Source organism: Camellia sinensis, chromosome 10 (genome assembly GCF_055761805.1).
Source record: "Camellia sinensis isolate YWXY chromosome 10, ASM5576180v1, whole genome shotgun sequence".
In the NCBI taxonomy this organism is placed as follows: Eukaryota; Viridiplantae; Streptophyta; class Magnoliopsida; order Ericales; family Theaceae; genus Camellia; species Camellia sinensis.
This window is the reverse complement of record NC_138970.1, coordinates 116,030,828-116,053,307: the sequence shown is the minus strand read 5'-3', so window position 1 is coordinate 116,053,307 and position 22,480 is coordinate 116,030,828. Positions and strand designations below refer to the sequence as shown.

Genomic DNA, 22,480 nt, shown 5'->3' with positions numbered 1-22,480 from the left:
TCTAGCTTGGGGTGAACCACATAAACACTTCATGTGTGCATGTCATTTATCCTTCTTGTGCGTTTGTCTGTTTCTGTGTTTTGAGTTTCACTAATCCTGGTTAAGTGTTTCGAATTCCTAACAGCGTTGGAGAAGGGGTTTAGAAGAAGGTAAGAGAGAAATTTAAGACCTGATCAATCCGATTAGAGTGAAGAAGCAGAAGCACCCGATTGGCATATATTGCTTCCCTTTGTTTGGGTGAAAGCTTTAGGTCAAGTCCACGAGCAAGTTGGAAAATCTGTGGCCCGCTGCCTTTTTCTATTAATCGATCAAGTTTCCTTAGGCTATCAGAGACGTCTTTTAGACCCTTGAATGATACGAGGTTGTTTGATGCCATTGCAAGTGATGATTCATCTGCCAGATTTCGCTTTATAATGTTTGTGTAAGCTTCAATGGCTTCTTGTGTGTCCGAGGAGCTAAAAAAATAAGCCAATTTGGATAAAATAACAAATGAGCATTTGAAAAAGAAGAGACAAACATGTATGTAATGCCAATATCATACCTGTTGAACATGTGCCAACTATACAGTTATGGGAGCCAATTCGACCTTTATGTCATCATCAGCCAAATTATCTTCTATTAGCGTTTCTTGACCAATTCTGTCAAAAAAAAAAAAAAAAATCAACAAAAAGAAAAGAATATAAACTTATCTTCTTCCAATGTGTGGTGAGATTTATGTTGTTTGAGAAGTGACGTAGTAAAACATTAGGAAGTTAAACGAGAGAAAATATTGCATAATTGGCCAAAACGAGTAATTAAATCTACCCAACTTGGTAAGATGTTATTTTGATGAAATCAAATAACTTGCCATCATTGTGAAATTTCAAACTACTATTCGCTTTGTTATTTTGAAGCTTCAGATTTAAAGTGAATAAATATTCATTATTACAGGATGTTCCTAAATACTGGTAAGAATAGTGCCTCTACTAATTACCAGTTCACTGAATCTTCATCAAATATCAGTCTTAAACAACGGGTAGGGACTTTAATGAATGCATGCAAATAGTGGGTAATAGATTTGCGAGGCCTACGGACCCTCTCTCTCATTCGTTTCGGACAGTTTCAAATAATTGGTACATGCATCTGAGGAGATGAGAGAGTATAGGGAGCTATCCTCAGAATTGAGGATCGAACAAAAGATAATCATTATCCAAGTTGACGAGAGATCTAGAGGGAGTCTAGTAGAGATTATATAGAGGAATCGACTACAAAGCTTCTCTCTGAAGATAGATTTGGGAGGTGTAAGTTGGGCTGTGCAAGCTCTACAGCAAATGGGGAAACTTTACAAATGAGGCTCTTTCTTTAGCAATTACCATAGCAGTTCTGCTGTGTTTTGTTTACAGAAGTATGCCAATGGTAAGGGTGCTTTTATTGATTTGTCAAAATGGGAAAGAGGTGTCAAGAAATGCAACATTATCATTCCGGCGGGGAAAAATGGTAGTGGATGGATGGATACACCTACCATGCTTCGTAAAGTCATTTGCAATGAACCCAAGAGGAACACTATAGGTATGGATGCCGGGGTTAGAGTTACAGAAGGAGTTCAGAGCAAGGAGACAAAGGAGGAGGCTTGGGAAAGGAAAACAGGGGTGAACAGAGGAAGGAAGTTTGTTGATTTGTTCACTGAGAATCAAACGGGCAATTTAAGGGCTGATATGGAGCGGGCGGTAGTCCGTGTAAGATGTGATTTTTCAAGCAGTTGGGCTCAAATTGAAAAGGAATTAAGCAAATATTTAAAGAAGTGTATTGCATTTTGGCCATTTCAAATCAATAGAGCTCTATTTTGGGTAAGTAATAGAGAGGAAGCGAATTTGATTGGAAATAAGGGATTGAGGTTCTTCAATAAAGGTGCGGCAATCAGTTTGGAGAAGTGGTCAGAGGTGAAGCATGTTAAACCAGAGGTGATTGTCTTTTATGGAGGGTGGATTACAGTGTGTGACTTGCCATTTACCCTTTGGAATGAAAAGGTATTCCATTACTTAGGTAAAAAATATGGTGGTTTGTTGGAAGTGGATAGAAGAACTGTCTCTTTGGAAAATCTATTTGAAGTAAGATTGAAAGTCAGAGGCTTTGATAGTGGTTTTCTGCCAGTTTGTATGGAGATCAAGGAGGGAGATCGATCTTCTATGGTGCGTCTCAAGCCATTGTCCAAGTCAGTGGGACATAATGGGGAAGTTTGGCCAACGATCTTCCGGCAACAATTTTCTGGCGAATCTTTTGTTGGTGACGAGGAAGACGAAGAGGATGGATAGCTAGCGTGGACACGTGGCGGCTTCGATGGGAAAAATCGAAGAGGTGCAGAAGTCAAAAGGGCTGGGGTTAGCTCCCGTGTGGTGGCTGAGATGGAGGGTAGATCAAGGGATAAGGGGCTTAGGGAGGCTCCAACTAGGCCAGTGGGGCGTAGTGGGCCAAATTTTATTTTGGGCCCAAGCGATTTTTATAATAAGGGCCAGAGGTTTATGAATCAATGGCCCAGGTTGTTTTCTCCAAGAGCTGGGCCAATCTATAAGTAGCAAATGGATTGTAATGTTGGGCCTCAAAGTGTAGATGTGATCTATTCAACTGATTTGGGCCTAGTGGGTCAATTGAAAGGGGTTCATGGTTCGGAAGAGAGGATCTGTGATGCTGATCGACCCGATTTGCTTGTAGAGGAGACACGATCCATTGGGGAGGATGAGGCTTAGCATCGGCAGCCGTCTGGGGTACGAGAGGCTGTGGATGTAAATCGCGAGATGAATTCTTCGAGGACTAATCAATTTCGACTAATGAGGGACGAGATTCAGCTAGGATTAGCCGATTTCATGAATGGATTTGTCGAGGATTTGCAGAAAAACAGAGGGGAATATGGAGGGTGGGTTGATGAAAGGATAGAGGATGTGAACGATGCTAATTTGTTGAGTCGTAAGGTTGATGATGAATGTTTCGAGCTTCACGAAGTACTGCAAGCTTTGGAAATGTATGGGTCTGAGACAAGCTCTGAGTTTGTTTCTGGTTCAGAAGGCAATGAAGGTGATCAACAAGAGTATGATTTCCAGCTGTGTAATCTCTTTAAGGAACAAGGCACTGTTGAGAATGAGGAGGTCGAGGGTGTCTCTAAAACAATGGATCATGTTAGTGACACTGCTATCCAAGATACCACAGCTCCAGCATCTAAGAGGGGTAACACTGCTAGTCAAATCTTTTCTTCTCTTAGGAATGAGGTAGGGGGATCTCAGAGTCAGGGTCTGAATGGTTCTGTTAAAGGAATGGATGATCAAGGAGTCTTGTCGGATATTTCTAGAGCCATGATAACTGGCTCTACTATTAGTCCTGTGTTCTATAATGCTAACATTCCTGTAGGCCAAGTAAATGATGCTCAAGTAAGAGATTCTATTAATCATATGCCCAGGAAAAGCTGTGTTTTTAGTGGAGTGAGGGATAGTGAGGTTGAAACAGAGCATTGGTTGATGGAGTTAAGCAAGTATGCGTCTTGTCCTATTGAGGAAAATGAAATGCCTCTTTTCAAGCATTTGCTTCAAGTTATGGAGCTTTCGTTAGTAAGGTTAAATGGGAGAGAGGGGGTTAGTGGAAAAGAACTTAGTGTCTCTAGGGGGGGTGTTAGAAGGGGAGGGGCTTTGGTTAGAAAGGGGGCTAGGGAGTTAAGGAACTTGGTGAGAACAATTAATTATGATAGGAGACATGAGGAGGTTAGGGGTGACAATGTTTCTCAATGAAGATTGTTAGTTGGAATGTGAGGGGTTTGGGTTCCCGGAAGAAGAATGGGATTACTAGGGATTTTTCGAGGAAGCATCAACCTAATATAGTCATTTTTCAGGAAACTAAAGTGGAAGCTTGTAATAGGAATTTCATTAAAAGTGTTTGGGGAGTTAGGCATAAAAAGTGGGCTTTTGTACCATCAGTGGGAAGGTCTGGAGGTCTTTTATGTATTTGGGATAAGAGAGTGGTTTTTGAGTGTGACTCATTAGTTGGAGAGTTTTCATTATCAGTTAGGTTCAAGAATCTAGATAATAGTGAGTGGTGGTTGTCGGGGGTATATGGCCCGAATTGCCCCGCTAAAAGAGAGGCTTTGTGGGAGGAGTTAGGTGGGTTATATGGATTATGCTACCCTAACTGGTGTCTGGAGGGGATTTCAATGTGGTTAAGAAGGTTTCAGAGAAGCTTAATGGTGGTTGAATCAATAGGAGTATAAGAGATTTTGATGGGTTCATTAGAGGATGCGAGTTGTGGATCCTCCTTTATTTAATGCATGATTCACATGGTTTAATCTAAGGGAAAGCAAGGTATGTTCTAGACTGGATATATTTTTATTTTCTTTAGGTTGAGAGGGGGTTTTCCCCAATGTGAGACAAGAGGCGTTTCCAAGATTGGTGTCCCATCATTGTCCTATTATGATCAAGAGTTGTCTTTTTAGGTGGGGTCCCATTTAGGTTTGAGAATATATGGTTGGATCATCCTTTATTTAAGTAGAACTTTGCGGGGTGGTGGAATAATGCTAGATGTCACGGGTGGGAGGGTTTTAAATTCATGAGAAAGTTGAAGGTCATTAAAGAGCGAGTGAAGCTTTGGAATATGGAGGTGTTTGGAAATTTGGAATCATCTAAACTTCAAGTTATGGGTAGAATAGAGGAGATAGATTCTTTGGAGATGCAGGGGAGTGAGGTCGAGGATTTGAGGAGAGAGAGGAGGGAGCTAGGCGTGAAGTTGGAAGAGTTGACTCTTAGAGAGCAGATTTTTTGGGCACAAAAGCAAAGGTGAAGTGGTTAAAGAAGGGGATGTTAGTTCAAAATTCTTTCATAGGGTTACGGATGGAAAAAGGAAGAAAAAGTTCATTAAGAGATTAGAAGTAAGGCGAGGGGTAGTGGTGGACTTAGAAGAGCAAATAGTCCAAAGGATTTTTGATTTTTACTCAAAATTGTTTTCGAAGGATGAGCTAGTCAGGCCTGGGATAGAAGGGATTGAGTGGAGGCCTATTGATCAGGAAAGTGCCATCTGGTTAGAGAGGCCTTTTGAGAAATTGGAGATTAAGGATGCAGTTTTTGAGTGCGAGAGGGACAAGGCTCCAGGCCCTGACGGGTTTTCAATGGCAGTTTTTCAAGATTGTTAGGAGGTGGTGAAGGGGGATTTGGTGAAGGTTTTCATGGAATTTTATAAGACAGAGGTGGTTCATTTATGTGCTAATGCCACATTTATCTGTTTGATTCCTAAGAGGGATGGAGCCATCCGTATTGGTGATTTTAGACCAATTAGTTTGGGGACATCACTCTACAAGATTTTGGGAAAGGTTTTGTCAAAAAGATTGAGGGCTTCTTTAGGGGGATACAATCTCTTCAACTCAAGGGGCTTTTGTGCAAGGTAGACAGATTCTAGATGTGGTTCTGGTGGCGAATGAGGTGGTTGAGGAGTGTAGAAAGTCTGAAAAGAGAGGTTTGTGTTTAATGCAGTTTTTGAGAAAGCGTATGATCATGTAGATTGGCATTTTTTGGATTTTGTGATGGATAAGAAAGGGTATGGTGAGAGATAGAGGTCCTGGATTAGGGGATGTTTGGCGTCTTGCAATATGTTAGTGATAGTCAATGGTAAACCAAAGCAGACTTTTAAGGCATCTCGAGGGTTGAGACAGGCGATCCTTTATCTTCTTTTCTCTTCATCATGGTAGCGGATGTGTTAGGAAGGATGGTGGATAGGGCTAAAGAGGTTGGCCTGTTTGAAGGCTTACAGGTCGGTAGAGATAAGACTTGTGTGACACATTTACAGTTTGCAGATGACACTATTTTCTTATCTGAGGAGGACGAGAGCCAAATGGTGAATCTCTTTTCGATGGTTAGGCTTTTTGGGGTGCTCTCTGGTGTCAAGGAAAATTTAGAGAAGAGTAGGGTTGCGGGTATTAATATTGATTCAAGTTTGATTCAAAGAGTGGCTGAGTTACTTAGGTGTGGTATAAAGACATTTCCGATGAAGTATTTGGGGCTTCCGCTAGGAGGTAACCCAAGGGATGAAGTGTTTTGGAATCCGGTTATGGAAAAGATAGGAAAGAGGTTAGAAGGGTGGAGTAGGGCTTTACTATCTCGTGGGGGTAGGTACACTCTGGTTAAGACAGTGCTAAGTGGAATTTCAATTTATTTCATGTCTGTGTTTAAGATTCCAGTCAAGGTAGAAAAATCTATTCAAAAGTTAATGAGGGATTTTCTATAGGAAGGGAAAGATGAGGGAAGGAAGGATCATTTGGTGAATTGGGAAACAGTGTCCTTATCTAAGGAGAAGGGGGGTTTGGCCATTGGTAATATAGTGACTAGAAACATGGCTCTGCTGGGCAAGTGGTTATGGCGATTCCCCAATGAGTGTGGTTTATTATGGCATGCAGTTATTAAAATTAAATATGGGATTCAGGTTAATGGTAGGGACTCTCAAGTGGTCTCGAGGGGTAGCGGACGTGCTCCTTGGAAGTCCATTTATCAGATTTATCCAGTTTGGTCCCGATTCATTTCTGTGAGGGTGGGTAATGGGGAAATGGTCAAATTTTGAGAGGATGTTTGGGAGGGTTCGACGTCCTTCGCTGAGTCCTATCTACTTCTGTATGGCGTTTTTTAATCTCATAATTGTTCTGTTGCGTCTGTGGCGGGTTCTTTGGTGGTTCCTTTATCTTGGAATTTTAATTTTCGTCGGAATCTTCATGACAGGAAAGTTTCAGAATTGATTTCTCTTTTGTCAAGGCTTGAAAATGTTTCTTTGTCTCCAATGTTGAAGGATAGGTTGGTTTAGAATATTCATTCGTCGGATTCTTTTACTTGTAAGTCCTTTCTTGATAAAATCATTGATACTTCTCATGTTCCTTAGTTTCTATTTCATAACAAGATTTGGAAGGCATGTGCTCCTCTTAAGGTGAAAGTGTTCATGTGGATCTTGGTTCATGGGGGCACTCTGACAAATGATTCATTGCAAAAGAAGAGACCTTCGCGGTATCTTAATCCTCAATGGTGCATCATGTGTTGTAAAAGTGGAGAATCTTTGGATCATCTCTTTTTGCATTGCTCGGTGGCTAGGTGGTTATGGCATAGGGTGTTTGGATTGGGTAGTGTGATATGGGTGGCCCCAAAAGGATGTGCTCAAATGTTATTATTTGATTAGTTTTTGGAAGGTCGAAGAGGGCTAAAGTACTTTGGAGTGGTGTCGTCTTTGCAATTTTTTGGGTTGTTTGGTTGGAAAGAAATGCCTGTGTTTTCAAATGAGTTGCCCGGGATATAGACTACTTATGGGACAGGGTGAGATACTTGGCGTCTTTTTGGGTCTCGGCGAGCTCAATATTCCGAGGGATTTCGCTTTTTTTGCTTGCTACCAATTGGGTGTCAGTTTGTTCTGTGTAGTAGTTTTTGAGTTTGGTATTTTTGTATTTTCTTTTTTCTCTTTTTGGTTTTTCCATTTCTCTTGTAAGAGGATGCCTTATCTTCTTTTTTCTTGGGCTTGAGCCTTAATAAATCTTTGTTTGTTGCTGATAAAAAAAAAAAAAAACCGGGTAGAATGAACATGATGTCAATTTGGAAGGATACTACGCAATACCTTGGCAATAGTCTTTTCTACTTTAAAACAACAACCATGGATATTTTCCACATATCTGAAAAAAATTTAAACTTTCTTAACAAAAAACATGATTTTACCACACAAAGAGGGTCATAACCAGCTCTTATATGTTAACCCTACGTTAGAAGTTGGAATCAAGTTTTTACAATTCAAAGTACAAGACAATGATGCCCTAAAAGCCATCTATTAGGTTATATAATGCATATCTGTTCCTGCCAAAGAAAATTCATTACAAGGAGTTATGGTCGGCAACACTTTATAGGTAGTTGTGTTCCTGCCAAAGAAAATTCATTACGAGGAGTTATGGTCGGCAACACTTTATAGGTAGTTGTGCATGATAGACAGGGTCCTAAAGACATATATCCATTCCGTTATTAGTCGTTGGTACCATGCAGACTGCTAACAAGAGTCAGGGAACCAAACATAAATGAGAAAGTACCAACATGATGACTAGGAAGAGAAAGCAATTTCATTTACACAAGAAGCAATTTCCAAGCAACACTATTTTGCATACTCAGATATTAAATTTATGTGCTCACAACTCTTCTAAATAGTTCCATCAAAACAACAAATCTACGTGGTGTATATTTAATAGTAACAAAGTAGTGAACTTCTAAGTCTTAAAAACAAATAGCTATGGCAACAGTAGTAGCAGCAGAAGTAACACAATAAATCACAATAATGGTGTTTACAGTATCATTTATAGTAATCAGAAAGCAAATAGCTAGTTCTAATCAATTCTCACACACAACATTGTGGCTCACCTTCGAGCTGACAGTAGGAGTTGCTCTGCATCTGAATACTTCTTCCTTTCAATTAATGAACAAGCAGTGTTGTACGCCAACTCAAAGCTGCTAGTTGCTTTTACTCTGAGAGCCTCCATCACTCCTTGCACTTCGGAAGCCCTCCCAGCAGAAAGCAAACCAGCAATAAGATTTATCTCCAATGACTCTATCTTGGATTTCTGAAGTTTTTGATAAATATCCAAAGATGCATCCAATTTTCCCAAACGAAATAGAATCTGAGATTGTAACAGCATAGTTGCAGAACTTCCCTCTTGGCCTTCCAATGATACTAAAGCTTCATTTAACTTATTTTGTCTGTAGAAGCAGTATGCCTATTTTGAAACAACAAAAGTTCAAACATACGGATTAAGAGATTACTAATGCCTGTTATAGAACAATTTATACAGATAAATCATAAGGAAAATAAACATTCACATTTAATTCAAAGAAAAAAATCTAAAATGCATGAATCCTTCGAAACATATGTTAACACATGATACAGTAACCAAATGGTTTTCTTTTTCTTTTGGGTAGGTAAAAATCACTAAATCACCAAAGTACTTAAAAAAACTAAAAGCGCCAAAAAGGACACAAACTCTGTACACAGGAAGTATACAACAGAAAACTAAAACCCGTCCACCAAATTAAGCTCTCTTATAAAGTCTATCAAAGAATACTAAGCCAAAATAAAATGCACAAACTAATGACAATTGCACATATATAAGCATAGTGAAAAATTGCAGCTAATTACCTTATAGGTGCCAATTTGTATACAAAGTGTTCCAAAAATCATCTTGCATAGCTAACTTAGTTGTATTATTGAGACTGGATTCTCCATAATACAGGAGAAAAAGAAATAAATACTTGAAAAACAAATTTTAAGAAGAAAAACAATACAGTATGTTTAGTAAAAACTCATACAATGAAGCAGAGTTTTGCTAAACCTACCCTACCAAATGGGATTATTTCGATCATGAATACTAATAGGAGCTCAAAATAGATGAGGCAACCAGCATACATTTGTTAAACCACATCTGTTTAATACCTAACTGCCTAGCATGCGCTTAACAAAGAATGCTAAGGCCAATAATACATCAACATAAATTCTTCAAATTGCTTTACACTCCATGATAACAAAAACTAATAATTTTGCACCAACAAACACATTTTAAAATCTTAAATCAACAGACACACCATTGAATCAGTGAACAAAGCTCATGTTTTTTACCTTCAAGAAACTGAAACCAATCGGAAGCCTTCGAGAAGACTCAATAGTCGAAAGAGAGTCATCGATGCTATCAGCCTTGATTAAAGCCATGATTTTGCAACGAATCGCGTCCTCATCGTTAGAGACAATTGACAGAACTGCAAAAAAAAAAAAAACACAGATTCGATCCAAATTTCCAAAAAAAACACAAACAAAATGAACTTACAATCATACAAACATGAATAATGACCTTGATCTGCGACTTTGACGGCTTGCTCGTACTCCGATCGTTGGATGTGCCAATTGAGAGTGGTGAATAGATCTTCAACGGCGATTGCAGGCTTTGAAGCTTGCGATTGCGAGGATTTCGGCTTCTCTTTCGGCTTGGGAGCCATTGATGCTAGCTTCGATTCGGTGTGCAAATTTGGACCTTGCTCTTCTACGATTTGCAGGCGACGGCGTATGTATGCGAAGTTGCAGGGATTTGTTTGCTAACGTGCGTTGTGATGTGTTTGTGGTTTGGACTTTAATCAATGCTCCTCACTCTTCTTCACCTTTATACGTATTGGCCCCGAGATACCAAAACTGGCCCAGCCATTGTTGGGTCGTAAAAACAATCAACAATTTGTTTATTTATTTATTTTTATCTTAACAATTTATTTATGAATGAGAATTACCGACAATTTGTTTATTTATTTATTTTTATCTTAACAATTTATTTATGAATGAGAATTATAGTAAGGGATGGCTTAAGGTTTGTTTATTAAGTGATTTTCTTTTCTTTTTTTTTCTTTTTTTTTGTTGTTGTGAAACAACGTATAAAATCGTAGATAAGTGATATTATAATTTGTAGTAAATAAATAAATCTTAAAATTTGAAACTGAATAATTAATCCTCTCGAAATATTATTTTATTACAATTAATTATTTTTGTTACGATTTTGTTAAAAATTTACAGAAAATTATATCATGTATAAAACATTTGACACGTTTATTAATTTTTTTACCACAATAATAAATTATAAAAAATTAAAAATATAAAGGGTCAAAATAAAAAATAAAAATAAAAAAACTTAAAAAGCCCAAAGTAAAAAAAAAATGATTAAAACCTCTGTTGAGAAGTGACTACTTTAATTGATTTTTTTTAATTTTTTTATTATAAAAATATATGTAAAAAAAATGTGATATAATTTATAATGAGTTTTGAACTATATTAATCAAAGGAAGAGGCTTCGATTCAGTCCACTGTATGGACTGATGGATTAGAGCGTACTGGTAGGCCGCGTTTCGATGTTTCCGAACTGTTCAATGCGTAGAACTTGTTGAGTATTTCATGATCGGATATCGGTGACCCCTTGATCGGAACATATTTTTGTTAACAATTTATTTTTAAAATCATATTTACTATCGACAAAAACATGTTCCGATCAAAAGACTACTGATATCTGATCAACATGATTTTTTGTAGGCATAAAAAATTTAGCAAGCTCTACACATTGAACGGTTTGGATTATCGAAATGAAATTCATGATGGACTCCACAAGTCTAATAGTATGGTACAATCTACACAGTAGACTGGAGATGAACCTCCCCTGGATCAAAAACCAAAAAATACCTGAATATAAAAGAGATAGTGTAATTTACCCTTTTAAAAACAAGAGGGAGATTTCAATAATTATGATACACCTCATAGAAAGTTTCCTAACTTTCATTGGGTCAAGCTTATCTTCAGTTCGAAATCGAATTAATGCATATTGTTGGGTTCGTTGGCTTACTACGGAATTCACATCGATAATCCGAAACCTTTTAAATATTTCATCTCTACAAAAAATTACGTTTATAAGATATCAATAGTCACTTGATCATAATAAGTTTGTATCAATGGTAACTATGATTTAAGAAAAAAAATACTGACACAAATGTGTATGATCAAGTGTTTATTGATATTCGATTAATGTAATATTTTACAATAATAAAGTACCCAATAAATCTTACATATTTAATGCTTTTGATTATTGATATAGACTCCGCAGTGAATCCACAAAAGCCCACGGTCCAGTTGGAAGTTGTTTGGGATGAACTATATAAGTGTATTTTTTGACTTTTTATCTAAAAAAATAGAAGAAAAAAATGATTGTTTGGGATAACTTTTTAACTTTTTACGAAAAAATATATGTAGTAAAATATTGTATAAAATACTAAAATTACTTTCTTACCCCTTTGCGTACTGACATGTTTTTTGTGCATGTCAGTACGGTTGCACAGTTGAGAGTTGTTGTAGTTATTGTTGTTTGCATGTCAACAAGGGCATTTTAGTTTTTTTACCCTCTGTGTATGCTGACTTTTTTTTCTATCCAATTGATTAGTGAATATTAATTTTTTTAGTAATTGTTTAACATTTTATCCTTTTTAGGGATCCCAAACAAGCACTTGACTTCTAATTGAAGTGCGACTTATCCCTAAATCATTTTATAGGGCTCCCAAACATCTTCTACTCTGGGATACAGATTTGGAGTCACCCAAACAAACCTCTGACAGGTCTTTCCTCCTTCCCCGTGGCTTAGTGCCAGTCCTCTCCTGTGTATATTCACTTTTTTTAATTCGCAATTTTTTGTCATCATCAACACAAATTATAGGAGAAGAGTTAGTATAGCTTGTATATAAGAAACTAAGTGAACGGGAGAGAAAGCTAGGGAAATTGAGGATACCGGTTTTAAACTATATTATAATGGTAAGGATAGATGCAAGAATGAGGTAGGCATTTATAGACACCCCATTTTTGACCGTCCTCAAGACTTGGACGTCACCGCTTGGAACACTCGGTGACTATCCATGTTTGTGTTCGTTTGGAGTTCCCGGAAGTCTCGGCTCACGCGCCCTGCCTCAGTATCTCCGAACTTGACCGTTTAGTGTCTGGTTTCACACCGAACACTTGTGTTTTGCCTTGGAGGGGCAGGGAATGCCTTGTGAGGCATCCCCACACACCACCGGCAGTGGCTAGAGGCCACCGACTGGTTTTTTTTTCTGCCATCGGCACTATTTGTTGCCGGTCGGCACATTTTATTGCCGGTCGGCATAGTTTGTTGCCGGTCGGCACTTTTTTTTGTCGAAATAACATTTTTGGGCAGCCGACCACTGTTCATCTACTTTATGGAGATATTTTGTGCCAGCTGTGATAGCTGGCACCAACTCTGCCTCCCTCCATACACGTGTATGGAGGGATCTCCCTCTAAGCAAGCTTGTTGTATAAGCTTTGCAAGAGGGAGTCTTATAAGAGGAAGGCTCTCCTCTTGGCTCTAGGTTAGAGACTTAGAAGCAAAAACTAGAGCTTAGAGATATAGATACATTCTATCTCTATATCTCCCTCTCTCTCCTCCTTTGTGTGTGTTTCCTTGGCCTAAAGGTGGATTTTACCTTACTTTTGCACCATTACACACACTATTATACCTTGCTCCGAGATTGAGGGCCTTGGGGGGTTGATTCTTGAGTTTTTGGACTGATTTTGATCAAAAGAAGAGGGTTGGACCATTTGTTCTTCAAAGGTTCTTCAAGGGTGAGCATCTTGCTTTATATTCCCCAAACTTGCAATAGTCTTTTACCTATCTTGCTTGTTGATTTAGCTTTTGTGTATAACATAAAAAATGCTTATATTTTCATGCTTTAGAACTTTCATTAAGGTTGTTTTGTGTTTTGAGTGCAAACTCACCCTTTTAGGCCTTGTTTGGCCCCTTTTGTTGCCTTTTGGTAGGGTTTTGTTTACTTCAGTGTTTTGATCTCTTTACCACTGAAAACCAGTGTATTTTTAGTAGTAAAGAAGGTGGTTTGAAGTCTTTCATAGGGGAGGGACACCCCTCTCCCTTCATTGTCTTGTTTCCTTACATTTTGGCCTAAAAGGGTAGCATGTATGCTTGATCATCTTGAGCCTTATTTCAGAAGTTTTTTGGATGTTTTAGGTCATATGTAACCTCTTTTTTTGGCCGGATTTGTGCCTCCTTGTATGATTGTAGTACTTGCTTTGCATTGCTCCATTTAGCTTAGAAATGCATCTCATGATTAGGCCATGATTCTTGCATGTGTTGGCTTAGTTCCATGAAGTTTTTAGCATTGTTTTCCCATGCTTAAAGTCTGTTGGTTATCAATTTGGTCATGATTGACACGTTTGTTATGGTTGCTTTGCATTTTGGCTTGAAAGCTTTGAGCATGTTGACCTCTAGCATGCATGGTTGTGATCATCCTATTGATTTGGCATCATTTAGGGCCACATTTCAGTCCAAGGATCATGTTTGTATATGTGCATGTATGATCTCTCTTATGCCTTGAGGGTGTGCCCTCTTATGCCTAGGAATGAGCCTTGGTGCATATGCTTTTTTGGAAGCCACCTTAGATGCCATATTAGGAGGGTTTGGAGTCCCATTTTGCATGTAAAAATTCTGTTTTTACTTGTCTTAATCATGCCATGAGTGGTCATGTTGATGGGAGTAAGATGCTCCTTTGTTGTGCCTTAACTTTGGGTCTATTTGTGTGCATGCTCCCATGCTTGATTGTCCACCTTTTTAGCACCTTTTGGCCACTGTTTTGGGGTGGATCAAGATCTGTCCCTTTATGGCTTAATGCCCCATTGCATACTTGTTTCATGTTTGTTGCATGGTTGCTTTATTAAGCCTTGTAGTATGTTAATCCCATTGCCAAATTGGTCCATGTTCGCATCACATTTGCATCTTGCATGCTTAGTCTTGTATATTTGTCATGGTAGTTGTATGACATTTGCCATACTTTGCATATTTGGTATCGTGTTGCATTTGAGTCATGTTTGCATAACATGCACTGCATTACTTGACTTGGGGTGTCAAGCCAAGTGTGAGGGTCAAGGGACATTCATACTATGAGTGATGTAATGTGCCTTGATTCTCAGTTACCGAGGCCTTTGACACCAGCTTGATAAGGCTTCGGATCTCATTTGTATGTTGCATGCATCGTTACATTAAGTGGCAAATTTGATCCCTTGGGTTATCATGCACCATTGATGGCTCGAGGATCGAAGGTCATACTTCCTTGAGTTCAAAACATGATAGGAAGCATGACCATGCTCACATGTGCCTGAAAACCCCATGCCATGCACTGTCTGTTCTCTGTTTGCTGTCAAAACTGTCTTCTGCAGGAAGTTTCTGCCGACCGGAAGAATTAAGTGCCGGCCGGCAATCTTTGAAGTGCCGGCCGACAATCTTTGAATGGCCGGTAAATCAAAATAATGCCGATGGAAATCCTGGACTGTCGGTGGGAATTCTGCCTGGCCGGTGGTGCTCTGCAACATGCAAGGGACCTGTTCTGGAGTTTTGGCGATTTTCAGAGAGACAGGGCAGTACAGACAGAGGTGGCAGGGGTACGGTACGGGTTTTTCGGGCGAGCCGAGTTCCGAGCATGCATCATCTGCGCATCCCGAGGCAGAGGCTGCGGCCACCCTCTTCTTTCTTTTGCATTCTTTCTTTTAATTAATTAGAAATTCTGTAATAATTTTATTTGCTTATTATTTGGGACTGTAATATTTATTTGTACCCTCCGAGTGAGGGCAATTATGTAATAAGTGTGCGTGAGTGTGTGTATGTCTTCCAATCCCCACTTCTTTCTTCCCTTTTATTTACCTGCTTATGATGGTAGATTAGGACATGTTTAATTTAGCATACCTTATGCTATGCATGCGTGCATTCATGCATTTGTACTACATGCATTAGGCTCGGTACATCACGCTAACTGCATTTGTACTTCAATTTACAAATCGAATATGTGATAATTGATCGCATTACATATGCCATGCTTAGGTTAACCGAGCCTATCTAAATTGCATCCTGTATGTGTTGCATTAGGCAATTTAGCATGAACTAGGACACGCACGTTTTGCTAACTAGTTTACTGTTTTGGCACGGAGTACGATGTAAGTATTTATGCTTTAGCATCTCGCATGTGTGTGAATGTTAACATGACAGTATGCTTGCCATGCGGCTAAATGCTTATGTGTTAAACTGTTTGAATGCCTGTGGGTGAAGGTTGGATTGTTTGAGTTGGAACAACTCATTGAAATCCGCGTTTTAGCCTACTTGCGAGTAGCAAAATCCAAAGTATTTCCAAAGCAAACGGATATGCAATGTTTATTCCCAAATTAGGCAATCTAGTCTATACTTGTTTGCTGCGCGCATAACATAGTAATTCTAGGCTAATAAATGGAAAAAGAACACGTAATGTTTTCAAAATCGGATATCATGGTTAGTAGAGGCCGGTCTTCGGACTGGGCGAAAGGGGGTGCTCATAGCTGACCTTCCCCGATCGTACCCAAGCTCCCGAGCCGAGACAACTCCGGTGATGACGGACATGTGGCCTTCGGCACCGAGTCAGGGTTTCCTAAATTTCCCCATTTTAAAAATATTTAGGTGGCGACTCTGTATCTGGCAAAGCAGTCCATGTTTGGCACTACTTTTTCAAAAATCTGTTTCTCAAAACGATTTGCCAGATTTGGACTCTTTGGTTCAGATTAAGAACCGCGACAACAAAATCGCGAGTCCGAACTGTAGTAGCATAAGGCCCCCCCTCCGCGGGCGCGTCTACAGCATCATAATTGCCAAGGATCTTGTGGAGAGTGTAGTGGCAGTCACTAGGAAAGGGGATATGATTATGCTAGTTAAACTAGTTATTAGAGGGAATATAGTGAACGTTACTAGCGCATACGCCCCTCAAGTAGGATTAGATGATCAGATTAAGAGGGATTTTTGGGAGCAAATGGATGGGATCTTACAAGAGGTACCCGTAGGAGAGAACCTGGTTGTAGGTGGAGATTTTAATGGCCATATAGGCATAGATAAACTACGTTATGAAATATGATTTTGGTGACAGAAATGAGACTGGAGAGAGTATCTTAGATTTTGCATTGGCTTCTAACCTGGTGGTGGCCAATACTATGTATAAGAAGAGAGAAGAGCATTTGATAGCCTTTAAGAGTGGATTAGTTAAGATCCAAATAGATTACTTCTTAGTGAGAAAAGTGGACCGCCTAAAATGCAATGATTGTAAGGTGATTCTTGGAGAGAGCCTGGTCTCTCAACATAGGATTTTGGTACTAGATTTATGTCTTAGAGGGCAATACCAAGCTAGGAAGGATGGTGGGCATCGTAGGACGAGATGGTGGGACCTAAAAGGGGATAAACTAGAAATATTTAAGAATCGAATGGATAAGGAAGGTACTTGGGACTTAGAAGGTGATACTAACACTATGTGGAACTCGATGGCCAATTGTATGAGGAGAATCTCAAGGGAAGTGCTTGGAGAGTCGAAAGGAACGAGACCCAGCTCTAGGAAAACTTGGTGGTGGAGAGAAGAGGTTCAAGCGGTAGTTAAGGCAAAAAAAGAGTTCTTTAAATAGTGGCAGAATGATAGAACTGAGGAAAACCTTAAGAGCTATAGATTGGCTAATAAGGAGGTCAAGAAAGTAGTGAGAGAGACTAAGTTGAAAGCTTATGATGACCTATACACTAGACTAGATAGTAAGGAGAGAGAGAAGAGGGTATACAAATTTGCGAAGATACGGGAAAGGAAAACAAGAGATTTTAATCAAGTAAAGTGCATCAAGAGTGAGGATTCTAAGGTATTGGTGAATGATGAAAAGATTAAGGAAAGATGGAAGAATTATTTTGAGAAACTATTAAACGAGGAACATGGAGGTACGACAATAGGGGAAGAAATAGCCATTAATACGATAAACCAAGACTATAGGTTCTATCGCAGGATTAGGAATTTTGAAGTGGAGATTGCACTTAAGAAGATGAAATCAAATAAGGCTTTAGGACCCGATGATATCCCTATTGAAGCTTGGAAGTGTTTGGGTAAAAAGGGAATTGCTTGGTTGACTAGATTGTTTAGCAAAATTTTGCTGACTAGGAACATGCCAGATGAGTGGAGGAAGAGTATTTTAGTGCCAATCTATAAGAATAAAGGTGATGCCCAGAATTGTAACAGCTATAGAGGTATCAAGCTAATGTGTCATATAATGAAAGTATGGGAGAGGGTGATGGAACCGCGATTGCGAGATATAACGGAGGTGTCAGAGAATCAATTTGGGTTTATGCCTGGTAGGTCAACAATGGAAGCGATCTATCTTTTGAAGAGAGTAATAGAAAAGTATAAAGAAAAGAAAAGAAAAGAGACATTCATATGGTGTTTATTGACGTTAAGAAAGCATATGATAGAGTGCCTCGGAATATAATATGGTGGGTGTTAGAGAAGAAAGGGGTGACAAAGGGTTACATTGACGTAATTCGGAACATGTATGAAGGGGTGGTGACCACTATTAGATTGCCAGCTGGAGAGACAAATGAATTTCCTATCACTGTAGGGTTACATCAAAGATCTACCTTAAGTCCTTATCTTTTTGTTTTAGTTATAGACGAGTTGAAGAGAAATATTCAGGATGACATGCCATGGTGTATGCTTTTTGCAGACGATATTGTGCTAGTGGATGAGACTAGAAAATGAGTTAACACAAAGTTGAAGATTTGGAGAAAAACTCTTGAATCTAAAGGATTCCGAATAAGCAGAACTAAGACAGAGTTCATAGAGTGTAAATTTAGTAACAATAACAATAAAAGCAAAGGGGAAGTGAAGATTGAGAACCAAGAATTGCCTAAGAGTAAACATTTTCGTTATTTAGGATCGATTATCACAACAACGGGAGAGATTAATGCAGATGTGGCCCATAGGATTAAGGCGGGATGGTGTAAATGGAGAAGTGCGTCTGGGGTATTGTGCGATAAACGAATATCCACTAGACTAAAAGGTAAGTTCAATTGAACGACTATTAGACCAGCTATGTTGTATGGGACAGAGTGTTGGGCAACCAAGAAACAACATGTAGATAAGATAAAGTGTGGCTGAGGTGAGGATGCTAAGGTGGATGTGTGGTAAGACTAGACAAGACAGAATTAGGAATGAGTGTATTCGAGAATGGGTATAAGTAGTACCGATAGAAGATAAGTTGAGAGAGAATCGATTAAGATGGTTTGGTCATATTCAACAGAGACCAACAGAGGCAGTAATGAAGAGATGCAATGCTGTAACAGTAGATAGAAGTGTTAAGGGACAGGGTAGGCCTAGATTAACGTTGGCTAGAGTTATAAATAGAGATATGAATGTACTTAATTTGACTAATGAAATGGCCTTTGATAGGGCCGTGTAGAGAAGAAGGATTCATGTAGCTGACCCCATTTGATGGGACTTAAGGCTTGGTTTGGTTTGGTTTGGTTTGGTTTGACGAATTCCAGATGAACACAAGTAAGATCAATGCTCTTATATTTAGTTGATTAAAGAATCCTTCAATGCCAGAAGAAAAAGAAGCAGGATTTTTGTTAATTTTGAACTTGATTTATGGTTCTGTTCTACTTGTTTTTATTTTTCTAAATTTTTTTTGGCATTATAAAAGCAAAAAAATGTAGGGGACATCCTTATCTATCTATTCAAATTGATTCGGCATTCCCTAATTTAGCATTAATTTTCTAGTTTGTATTGCTGACGAGATTTTATATATTATTGCATGCTCAAAGATAAAGCAATAATTCAATTGACAACTCAGGGAAGTCCGACATTGTTATATGCTATTGTAAATAAATGATATCTTAGAGTATGTATAGAAAAAGAAATGCATAGAAGCAATAGATCTCGATTTATTCATATGCAAATTTAAGCCATTTACTATTAACTTATTTGTACTTGTTGTCCATATTACCACATTTCAAATGGAAGAGTCGGAAAAGCCATGGTTTAAAAAAAAAAAGCCCAATTAGTACACATTAATATGTGTTTGGGAAGGGAAAGATTGAGTACACACCTAACCTTTGGCATAATGCACAAAGTGGTGGCCTCAAGACTTGAACCCATAACCTTAAGATTATTAGGCCAAGTCTTAACCTTTGGAAAAGCCATGGTTTACTTTGCAAAGATCATATTTTATACTTTTTCTGGCTGTTATGCTCTTGCTTGTTTCTGTCTGAAAGCCTGTTGGCATTGGTCTTGTTCTTGTATTATTTAGGTTCAGTTGCGCCATAAATCTGCTAGATTGCTTGGCTACTCAAACTATGTAGACTATGCTGTTAATCATAGACTGGCAAACTCATCCTCAAAGGTTTGTACATGTTTATATCACTTCCTGATGTATTATCTTGTAGTAAACAACATTTTTGATGATTTATTCTCTAATTAAATGTTTATTATGTAATTGTAATTTCATTTACGTGCTTTCACCCATGCTTTCTTTGATAATACAATTATTGGTAAAGATTAATTTTCAGATCAACTGATTAGATAATCATACTCATTGGTATTATTGTACTTTCTTGGGTAATTGAAGACTTTTGTGTTGTTTAGTGAAGCAATTCATTTATTTTTTGAACTGAGAATGGCCTACAGATTGGTTATATACTTATTTCTTCAGTTTACAATGGTACATAAATTGCTGAAAAATGATCAAGGAAAATATCTTATTGTTATTAACTTCCCGACCAAATTACTGATTTCTCATTTTGAATCATCATTCCATTATTGTTTGTTTGTAATATTTTCCTACCAATCCTTTCATAAAGCTGATTTTTCTTGATGAGCATGATGCTGTTGTTTTCAGGTATATGAGTTCTTAGAGGAACTCTCTGCCAGTTTAACTGACTTGGCCACTAGAGAACTTAGTATGTTAAAAGACTTGAAGGTTAGTTTTTGCTTAGTCTATATCTTGTTATGCCAAAGTGTGTTTTATGTCTTTATAGTATGTGTTTTTCTGGTACATCAGAAAAAAGAGGAAGGAGATTTTCCTTTTGGAATTGAGGATTTGTTGTACTACGTGAAGAGAATTGAGGAACAACAATTTAATTTGGGCGTTGGAGCTCTTAAACAATACTTTCCGTTCAATTTGGTCATGTCAGGGATCTTGAAAATATGCCAAGACCTTTTTGGTAATTTCATGATGTTTCCATTTCTTGACTTAAGTACTTTGCTTGGCTAATTCATTTACTAAGTTCTTATCTTCCTTTGCTTCATGCAGGTTTAAGATTTGAGAAATTGCAGATACTGAGGTTTGGCACTCTGATGTTCACCTTTATTCAATCTATGACTTATCTTCTAGTGAACTTTTGGGCTATTTCTACCTTGATATGTTCTCTAGGTTCATTTATTACTCATGGTTTTATTAATTCTAGTGGACATCAATTTATGGGTGGTTCACATATATGATTTAGAATGAAATGAACTTACGTTGTATCTTCAAACAGGGAGGGAAAATATGGTCACACCTGTGTTGTGGCTCTTCAGAATGGTTCTTTTGTCAATGGTGCACGAAAGGTGATTGTAATACGCTATTAAGTTTGAGTTTTCTAAACTTATTGTTGTTGTGATGTTGAACTCAAATTTTGGGTACCTACAAAGCATTTTATTTTGGGATACATTCTATTTTGTTTAGTAAGGACAGGATCAAATGCATAAAGCAGGTTTGATTAGCATGGTAGAATTACATTTTTTTTTAGTTTTCAATAGAAAAAACGGCAAAAATTTATGTTGCCTGATGCATATCTGCTTTGTGTTGGATTTCTTTGCCACCATGAGAGTTTGTTTTGTACTTGAAAATTCTTCTCAAGGTTCAGTTGGATGCCATTATGTCTCTAGTAATATAGGTGTTGGTTTTTTTGATATAAATGTTATACATGGTTGGGTAGTAGAAGACATAGTCCACAACTTCTCATATATGTTAAAAGTATCGTAAGCTGATCATAATTTTAATATGTTACTGATTTATCCTCAATTTCTATATGTAGATTCCTGTGGCATTACTTACTTCTCATACTGCGTTGTCGAGATTCTCTGAAGTGGTTAATCTTTTCCATGAATTTGGCCATGCGGTATGTCAATATCTGCCTTTTGAATGGTTTCTGTGGAATCAAACTCAAAATTCTATTTCCCTTCTATTTAGCGCTATTATTAAATTCTTACACTATTAGATATGCTTTATAGTTTCTTGCTTGTGTGAACCATTTTTTTATTTGTCTGAGTCTTATGTTTGTATTGTTACCTGTTTCCTTTGATTCTAATACATTCTTATTCTATTCCAGCTTGTTTTTCCACTATGCCTGGTTAGCCATGTTTGTTGGAAACGGGACTAAACCACCTAGTTGATCAATAGTCTGTAAATGTCATTTTGGTTGAGTAATTTTACTATAAATGTTTCTCTATACCAATTTGCATATGAAAAACTAAAATTCCTTTTCATCTAAACTTCTATATATTAGCCGTGTTTGTGTTCTTGGACATTGGAACTGGAAAAATTTGACACTTAAGATTCATATCCACATTCAGCACCCATAAATGAGTCCATGCAATGCAACATAGGAAATAGATTTGTGTCATGTTATTTAATTTTTATCTTTTGACAAGTATCAAGATTGTTTATAAAGCTATGAATTCTGTTATGGTTTGATGTCTGTAGTGAGTGACATGATTTTTCATCTATGGTGAGCATGTTGTCATAATGACATTGAGCTTGTTGTCTTCAGCCATGGCATTTAACCGTCAATATCTCCTGTACGTTCTGTTATGATTTGTTGTCTTCAAACACAGCAATTGCACCGTCAATATCTCCTGTACGTTCTTTGAGAGATATAAGGGTGGCGATAGTGGCTGGCATGTGTTGAATGTTCGGTATCTTTGAGAGGGACTCAACTACAACTTGAGGGTGGCCAGCACCAGCAGCAACTTGCACCCTTGCAAGGAGAACAACCTTCGACTTGTCGAGGAACTTCTCTAAAAATTGGCCTAGTATTTTTTCAGCTCGGCCAGCCTTGTTCTCTCTCACCAAAACT

At 38.1% G+C, this 22,480-nt stretch overlaps 1 protein-coding gene and 1 pseudogene across 2 annotated transcripts; one reads left to right on the top strand and one right to left on the bottom strand.

Moving 5' to 3' along the window:
• Positions 1 to 10: 10 nt before the first annotated feature.
• Positions 11 to 10,146, bottom strand: LOC114314582 (uncharacterized; annotated as a pseudogene). The gene is made up of 5 exons (XR_014342475.1): positions 9,857 to 10,146; positions 9,628 to 9,764; positions 8,379 to 8,731; positions 542 to 638; positions 11 to 455 (listed from the first exon to the last, which is right to left on the bottom strand). The product of XR_014342475.1 is annotated as an uncharacterized LOC114314582 (transcript).
• Positions 10,147 to 16,373: 6,227 nt separating this feature from the next.
• LOC114318338 (putative thimet oligopeptidase) lies at positions 16,374 to 21,784 on the top strand. Its single transcript, XM_082890354.1, has 8 exons — positions 16,374 to 16,394; positions 19,672 to 19,764; positions 20,260 to 20,340; positions 20,422 to 20,584; positions 20,674 to 20,704; positions 20,900 to 20,969; positions 21,440 to 21,523; positions 21,734 to 21,784. The coding sequence occupies exons 1-8, from the start codon at positions 16,374 to 16,376 to the stop codon at positions 21,782 to 21,784; spliced, it is 594 nt and encodes a 197-aa protein (XP_082746480.1).
• Positions 21,785 to 22,480: the final 696 nt, after the last annotated feature.